The sequence below is a fragment of the Branchiostoma belcheri genome, unplaced genomic scaffold (genome assembly GCF_001625305.1).
Source record: "Branchiostoma belcheri isolate BF01 breed outbred unplaced genomic scaffold, Haploidv18h27 scaffold124, whole genome shotgun sequence".
In the NCBI taxonomy this organism is placed as follows: domain Eukaryota; kingdom Metazoa; phylum Chordata; class Leptocardii; order Amphioxiformes; family Branchiostomatidae; genus Branchiostoma; species Branchiostoma belcheri.
Window position 1 is genome coordinate 737,859 of NW_017802647.1, and position 8,593 is coordinate 746,451.

Consider the following 8,593-nt stretch of genomic DNA (forward strand, 5'->3'; position numbering starts at 1 on the left):
CCACAGACAAATGAACGTTACAAGTACGGAGAAACCTGTGTGGAGACATGAATATAGATAAAATCTTGGCATAGAGTGGCCTTTCATAGAAGAGCGAACAAAATACATCTTAATGATTTATGTGGAGTACTAATACTTGACAAAGCTAATCGGTACGTCATCATACTAATAATTCCACATCTACGATATGAACATTCATAATTTTCTAATAAACGGCAAGACAAAAGACATCTTACAGACCAAAAAGACATAGGAATGGAAATTGATTTTCATTCTCCTCAGCTATAATAAAATATTCATAAACGTATGCCACAATATATAAACGCTACGAAACAAGACATATTTATTGCACAGGTTACAGCAATAACATCATAATTAACTGAGCAGCTGATATGTTTCTTTGCCGTTTACTGGATCATGGCATTTCAAGAATGAAATATTTCTCATCAGCGTAACATGTGTTACATGTATTACCGCGCCAATGCAAAATAAGTACAACATGTAGAAGAAAATGCCTCTAAAATCGTCAACTATTGGTGTTGGTTCTGCCTGCTAGGATGTCGTTGTAGCCCGTCCCTGAAAAGCAATACACGTTCGCATGCGCTCTTCTCTGCTGACCCACTGTTCTCTTTTGTGCCTCGTATTTTTCCTTGAGATTGGTCATGTACGTCGTTTGGGGCAGTCTCAACCTACGGCAGAACTCGGCGTCTACCAAGAAGTCCTTGTTCCATTTTGACGCAGGGATTCGGAGCTTCCACGACGATTCCGCGACTTCGCAGAATTGCACGACTTTAGTCCGCATGTCCTCAAAATGGTAGACTTCGTAGAAGAAGTCGGGGCCCTGGCGTTCTATTCTCGCCCACAAGGTGGCGTTGAAGATATCGTACAGGGCGTAGTCCACGTTGGACCATTTTCGATGCGCAGCTATGAGATCAGGGAATTCTCCCTGCATTTTATACTCATAGTTTCTTGTATTTTTGGGAGAGTAGAGAATGTCGCTTAGGGACCAGCACATGTACCGCCTCAGGAGTACCAGCGACTCAGTCAGGTGTTCCAGTATGAGAACCAGATCAAACTCTGAGTCAACTTGCCGTACGAAATCGCGAACCGCGCTCTTGTTCCTAGCCTGTGTGAGATTCGTGAACCCTAGGTCGTACGCCATGAAGTTCCTGGTGTAGCGAAACGGCAGCCTTGTCCTGAAGTTCCTCTCATATTTCGCGGGATGCTGCAGAAACTCTCGAATGGGATCCTTCCCGCGGATGCCGTACTTTCTGGGCACCTCGTACCAACTGAAGGATGATTTCAGCTGTTCGAACGGATGGCGTAAAATAGTGATGTACGCTGTGTCACGAGGCATGATACTCCGGATTTTCGTCTTGTTGAACACCACATGGTCGACCAGAAGGTTGAAGCTACCGTCCAAGGCCGGGAGGTAGTCATGGGTGCTGTTCACTCTCAGCTGGTACGGCCATCCGAGGCTGACGCGATGCCGAGGAATGACGAAGGAGAGGTTGCGGAGATCGCCGAAGCGCTGCAGGATGGTGCTGACCGTGGAGCCGCCCGCCTTGTGGACTTTGGCGAACGTGATGTTGATGCGTTCTTGGCAGGTACGGCAGGGAGACGGGTGATGCTCAACACTCCTACAACAACAAAGGAGATAGAACAAAGTTCATCTGAGTTGGTATTGATTATGAGAAAATTTAATGACGGAGGGGGGGGGCGATATCAACTTTCAACGATAGTTGACACATTGCTGACGCCATACATGAACAAAGCTACGTGATCACGCTATCATCAGTGTTTGGGTCAGAAGGCTAAGGAAGACCAACTGTATGATTCGGTCGAAAATTTCGGTGAGATTTTTTTTAGTTGCAGAACAGTTAAAGCACTTGCAAATAAAGAAGAAAGAGGGTTTGTTATGACAATATGAGAGACTCAAAACACACACGTTGTTAAACAGAGATTTACACACCTGTAATGTGGTAGCATGAATATCTTAGGATATTCTGGTACACCGTTCCTGCCACCGTACAGGCCCAGGGAGTACAGGGTACCGAGGCAGACGACAGCGCACACACCAAGGGACGCCATCACTGAAGGTCGCCATGGTAACGTGATCATCGCTGTAGCAGAGGTGACGAACGGCAAACCATTAGGAGAGACATTCACATAGCACTCAATGTCACTAGGGATCGGGAAAGCTTGTGTAGACTAGAGACTAGAGACCACTAAAAACGTCTGGAAGTAAACTCTGGTGCTTTTTTTAATCCAGTAGTAGCAATTTGTATAAATAATGAAAAAAATGACGAGCACAAAATATTGTTTCCTTTCTTTCTCGCCGGTTGCTGACGTCACGTGTCTGCGAGATCACGTGTCCTAAGTGATGGTCCATTTGATCCTGACGAAGGTTGCAGTACGGACAGCCGAACATTGGGAGGGGTGTGATTGTTGGAAGGTAGTTCGCCTGTTTATATTCTTTACTTTCATTATAGTAAAAAACTTTAAAATCTTAAAAAAGACTTAAAAAAGAAAGATTAACCAGGAATGTGTTTTTCAAATTTCCAAAATATTTGAAAAAATTTGTCACAACATGCATGATGACTGTTTTTCACTTGTAAATGAAGTTTATTACAGACGAAACACATTTCATGTAAGAGTCTTATTATTTCCGATTGCCAAAAGGCCGCATGTTGTGTGGTCCTTTCAGCGGAACTCGTTCACAAGAAACTGTGGTCGTTAGGTCAGGGATCAACATGTACGTTACTAGTATATCCTGTGCACGGATAGGTTATCTACTGATCGTGCTGGGCAGAAGAAAAGGCTCCACATCTAGCATGTTGCGCGCGGGCACACTTTTTAATTAAATCATTACAGATTCTCTGTAAGATATCGCGTGGCTGACTTCGTTTCACAATACATGTTTCCCGCGGTGTTTCCAGAGTTAATTTGCTTCATGGTGGCGAATTCGAGAAATAAACACGTTCTCGACAGAGAAACTGGAGCTAGCACGGCACTATTTACTTTGCAGAAATGACAGTACAGGGGACCGATCATTAATACCTTTGCCGAGAGGTTGTGCTATCAATTATGTAAATTAAGACCTAAGTTGCATAATTAATGAGAAAATGCTGTAATTACATAGTGGTAACTGCCAGGAATTTCATACTACAGGCATTTTGGAAATTAAGGGAAGGTGAACATCATCAAGCATAATTATCAATATGGGTACTTTATGCATAATTCATAACAGTCTTTGCTAAGGTATGATTGTAATTAGGTGCAGAATATGATAATGAATATGATATATTTCATAATTCATGATATAATTCAGGCAAATTACGATTTTTAATGAGAAGCATAACTAATCGTAGGGTAAACCTAATTTGGCGAAGGGGTCGTAGAACTCTAGTTTATTTTGTAACCGAGTTGGGTACATTTGTAGAGTAGCTTTGTCAGCCATTTCCAGTCGGATAGGCCTATGTTCTGACCCCCCTACGTGTATGTTCCAACACCCTACATGTAGGTCATGTAGCATCTACAATGTACCAGACTCCCCATGTTGCTTGCTAACTCCTCTGGCAAGCTATTCAGTCTATGTGGCCAATTTCTAATATACTCCAGCAACTTGGGGTGCCTTGCAGAGGCCACGAACATCCCTACGTTCCAACATAGGGGTTAGCATAGTTGGTAGGATAGTACTGTCTGGCCAGTTACTGATACTGCCTTTCGGTTACGATTTTGCCATCCAAAGATCTCATATTTGATAGTATCTGTATCTGTATAGCCGGTGTAACCGCCTTTCGGCGTAACACACCAGCTTCGCAGGCACGCGGCGCGGCGGCAGCTGGCTACATTACACCGATCGACTTGTTGCACCTAACCCTTGAACATCCAACTCCAAAGGTCCCATATTTAATAGTAGTACTACTTACTTATCATCTTCGTCCCAAGCGAGGCATAAGGTCATCTACCCCGTCCCGGGCCTTCCAGTCTTGCAATGACACCGCGAACGGTATACGTGATTGACAGAATTGGGGTGTGCGGCCGCCGCCTCTGTTTTTGCAGCTTTACTTCGCCGTCGAAGGATGGGGAGTCAAACAGAGTCTAACCGTTTTCAGCATCGACCTTATTTTATGTCGGTGACTGACCCACGAAAAACAGATGAGTGTAATAAAGGATGTCGTTTCTTTCGCTCCGCAGAAGGTTTATATTTTTATAGTGCCTATATAGACGATGATACATGCAGTATCTTGCAACGTGATTTACAGAAGTGGCCTCATTCACGTAACATACAGTTCTCGCTGCCCCAGAAAAAAGCGGACAGCGAGTGCAAGAAGCCCCGTTACAAATCGGTTGGCACCCAGGCTTAGTCCTAGATGGAGGTGAATTGGCGAATTCTGAGATCCACTTGTAAATTCTCACGTGACCACTGTCAGCCAATCAAATGGTACACAAATGTGGCAATGAATGTACTTGTTATAATTACGCTCGGTGGTTGACATACATAAAATATGGAGGTTAAGTGTCCTTCAACTATCCTGTTTGATTTTCATATCTCATTCAGAAATTAAGCTTGAGTTTTTTTTTCAGGGAACAACGGTATGACATCTCTGGCTACTGATCTTCCCCACAAAGTATCTTTTTAAGTTTCATGATTGTTACGAAATGAGCGGTGACGTCGGATGGCTTCGTGCCAAATTAGATATTAGTGGGAAAGAGCGAGAGTCGATCTTCCCTTGAAGACATAACATTGCATCAAATTATTCACTAACATACGTTTTTTCCATCATTTTTGTATCAAGCAAATCATATATAATTATAATTCTCACCGCAACAATCTTTTGATTTCTTTACGAGGTACAAACGTATGTCTAAATCCTCAACGCTCATCTCGGAGAACCGGTACCATTCTGGTATCTCCTACGAACACACGGAAAAAACATTTCACGTCAATTTGAACATCTGTTACAGTTATCAGCAACCGTACAACTCGCCTTGGAAGTAAGCAGTCAATATACAGATTTTTTTACTGTCAACTAACTACAATATTGAAGAAGATTGTAGATGATGATAAAGATGACTTAACGTACGGTTCAACCTTAATGCATCATATGATATTATATGATAAAGTCATCCGGACACAAACCACGCTTGGCAGCCATTGTAAGGCCCCCATTCTGCGACAAATTCGTGCGAGCGAGTTTTCTGTACTGACGCGGCAGCACGCGGCCTACTGGTCTTACCTACAGTTCCCTTGTCTGTCAGTCCTGACTGGCCATCCTCCATTCCTTATCGTTACCTAACGCCGTACACACAGAACACCTGTTGAAGAAGATCCGCCAGGTGAGTAGAGGAGAGATAACTTGCTGTCTTCAACAGCGCTTTGCTGTGCGAACGACTACCGTTAAGTGAGGGGGCAGTTCATTAATGCTATCAGTAGGGGTGATAGGCCGGTATGTATGTATTTAACGTAGTGATTAACGAATTGTCGATGAGGAGCCGTTTAAAGAGAATTTTTTATTCATCTTTTTTAAAAAAAATGGCGCTAACACTTGCTTTTTCATCTTCAGAATCAAGACACGCTGGTAACGAAGGAGAGTGGGTTATTTGGTTATCAGCCTTACAAAAATATTTCACTTGAACGAGAAACAAAACATTCACTCACACCCTGTGCCAGCGTCTACTAGGCAAGGTGTTGGTAAAACAAATTTGGCCAAGTTTCTCTTTGAAATGGCCACGCCTAACACTCTCTCGAAACTTGATTTGGAAAAAAAACAAAACCTTTAGAGATTCCCCATAAATGCTGCGGTATCTGAATAACAAGAATATCATTTAGGCGTTTGAAATGAAAAGAAATAAGCTTAATTCAGATTATGTGTGAATTGGGACTGTTTCTGTATATATGATACGCCTTGCTCGAAGTCGGAATGGTCCTGGTATGACGTATCAAAACTAAACGGCACCGCGGTAGCTGCCGGCGACTTTGACAAAATATAGCCTCGATAGCATGCCAAAAAACTGGGGGTTTTGAGGGTCTTCAGGGTCTTTTATGTGCTATTTTCTGATTGCATATAGACAACATAGCCGGCCTGGTTGAATTACCCCCGTTTTTCAGAGCTGGGCTAATCAGAAAACAGCCGAAGACCACCAAACCCCCAGTTCTATAAGCCTGCTACGGAGGTTACTTGGACATATATTTACGCTCCAGTTGGTCCAACCAAAACTGTTATTCATTCCCAGCACGCCCGGTACAGTATGTACATGTAAACATACTAGAAGCCAGGACGTGCTTGGGTACTGGCATGAAGCAATACAAATGCTTTTTCTGTACTGATGAGTGTTTTTTTCTCCAGACCCCCTGTGCATGACCGATTTTTTCACCACATAGCGGCGTTATTACCTTCGCCAAGAAGGTTATGTTTTCAGTAGCGTTTGTCTGTTTGTTTGTCTGTTTGTGAACAGCATAACTCAAGAAGCTTAGTATGCATTGTCATGAAACTTGGTAGGTGGGTAGGTCTTGATGAGACCTAGAAATGATTAGATTTTGGGCCCCCTGGCGGCTTTTGTAGGTACTGCAGCAGAACTTCCGGTTTTGATATCTCGCGATCTGGACATGCTAGGGTCACGAATTTTGGTTGGTAGATAGCTCTTGAGATAGGGAAGAAGTGACATGAGTTTGGGCCCCCTAGCGGCTTGTTCTGGAACTGCAGGAGCATTTGTTGAAAAATTTTTGAAGGATAATAACCCAAGAACTGGTTGACGGATTGTTGTGATTTTTGGTATGTAGGTAGCTAAAGGGATGCTTGACATAATCAAATGACAATTATGCAAATCAGGAGCTAATTTACATAATTAATGAGGATATTCTATAAATCTGCTTTGTTCGATAATAGGACTATGAAACACTTGTGACATGTAATTGAGAATGAAAAAAACATCTGAGGATATAGATTATGTAAATGAAGACGTAATTTGCATAATTAATGGGAAATGTTCATAATTTCATAGTTGTAACTGCTGGGAATTTCATACTTGAAGTTAAGTGAAGGCGAACATCAATAAACTTAATTTATTCAAATTATGACCTCATTTGCATAATTTATGAGGAAGTGCTATAATAGCCTTCTTGTTAAGATAAAGCTGTCATTGGGTGGAGAATAAGATCAACTGATATAACTCATGCAAATGAGGGTCTTATTTGCAAAATCAATTATCAAAATTAATTGTATAATTCTTCAACCGCAAGGGTTAACATCATTTGGCGAAGGTATGAGGTCGTGGAACTCTTGTTATTACTTTTGCCAAGTAGTATTTTCCCGTCAACTTTTGGCGGGGATAGGGAAACATAGGTTCCATCCTTTGATCAGTTTTAACGCTCAGCTGAGTTTTCTTCCTTAAAAGTACGCCTCCTCAGATGTCAACTACATCTTTTGTAGCATTTCAAACTCCGACTTAATCACAGGACCGCCATGCCTTCTTTGATACTGTATAGAATACATCAAAAACCTTCTTTGATATGGTATAGAATACATCAAAACCCATTTGAACAAGATGATGAAAAGAAGTAAATATAAAAGATAGCGACAAGAAAAAAAGCACAAGCTGTTGGCGTCCCTTCTAGGCACTTGTCCCTGGTACTTCATTATTTTCTCTCCTTTTCTCCCTAGCGCTCTTACTGTACATGTAGATTGAAGTATCCTACGGGCGGTACGTTAATTGCAGGTAGCTAGGAGATGCGGCAGTCAGCGGTAATAAACTCCCAGGTCTGTAAATTGAAATGAAGACCCGCGGTTCTCTTGTCGCTCTTATATCATTGGGACAATTATCTTTAATAAGGTGACTCCATAAGGCAACATGGATTCAAATTTTCTAGCGAAAGAGTCATCATTAGAATATCATATTTCATTTTAGGAGAGAAACCGGCGAAACGAAACAAACAGGTTTTCAAGGGATGAGGCAAAATCTTTTGTATTCAGCATTTTGGTACGCCTTCAATATTGAATATTCCTTGAACATATACGCCTTGAATATTCTTCTATGCATCCGTACTTCCCAAGATGATTGAAATTATGTCGTGAAATACTTATTTAAATTAAATCTGATTCGTGTTCTTCGCTGGAGAATATCAAATCGACGTTTTCGTTTGATTCATTCTAATGATGTTGAGTTCGTCAAAGATTGGTTTCAATAAATAGTGGCTCTAACGGTTATACAATGATTTAATATTTTAAGAAATTGAAAACAATGTAACAGAAGACATTATCTTATTGCGAGACTGGGCTAGTCTTCCGAGCTTTGCTTTCAAGCCAGGTAATGATATTACTGATAGAGGAAGATATGGTTATTTATCGGTTTTACTGCAGTTAAGAATGGGAGTGAATAATGGGGATAAAACGCTACCTGTAAGTCTGGTAGGGCCACAGCAAGTAATGTTTATGGATGACATCAGCGAGCGCATTGATTTTCGCCTGATTTTTGAAAAAAAAAAAACAAGAAATTTTCTTGCCCTTTGACGGTCAACATGCCGAAAATGGTCAAAATGGCATGTCTTGCCATGCTGGAACGTGTATGGCAGATAAGCATGAAAGAAAGG

At 41.7% G+C, this 8,593-nt stretch overlaps 1 protein-coding gene across 4 annotated transcripts in view; it reads right to left on the reverse strand.

Annotated features, from left to right (window-relative positions):
* Positions 1-97: 97 nt before the first annotated feature.
* LOC109463281 (galactose-3-O-sulfotransferase 2-like) overlaps positions 98-8,593 on the reverse strand; it is a 13,031-nt gene continuing 4,535 nt past the window's right edge. The window contains exons 1-3 of one of the 4 annotated variants that reach the window (XM_019760021.1): positions 5,244-5,265; positions 1,973-2,123; positions 98-1,640 (exon numbers count right to left, since the gene is read on the reverse strand). In XM_019760021.1, the coding sequence (XP_019615580.1) occupies positions 527-1,640; positions 1,973-2,121 (1,263 nt within the window). In that variant the 5' untranslated portion in view covers positions 2,122-2,123; positions 5,244-5,265 and the 3' untranslated portion in view covers positions 98-526. Of the gene's footprint in view, positions 1,641-1,972; positions 2,124-3,932; positions 3,974-4,829; positions 4,852-5,243; positions 5,266-8,593 lie in introns of those variants that run through there. The other 3 variants (XM_019760022.1, XM_019760019.1, XM_019760020.1) reach the window with 3 other exon arrangements.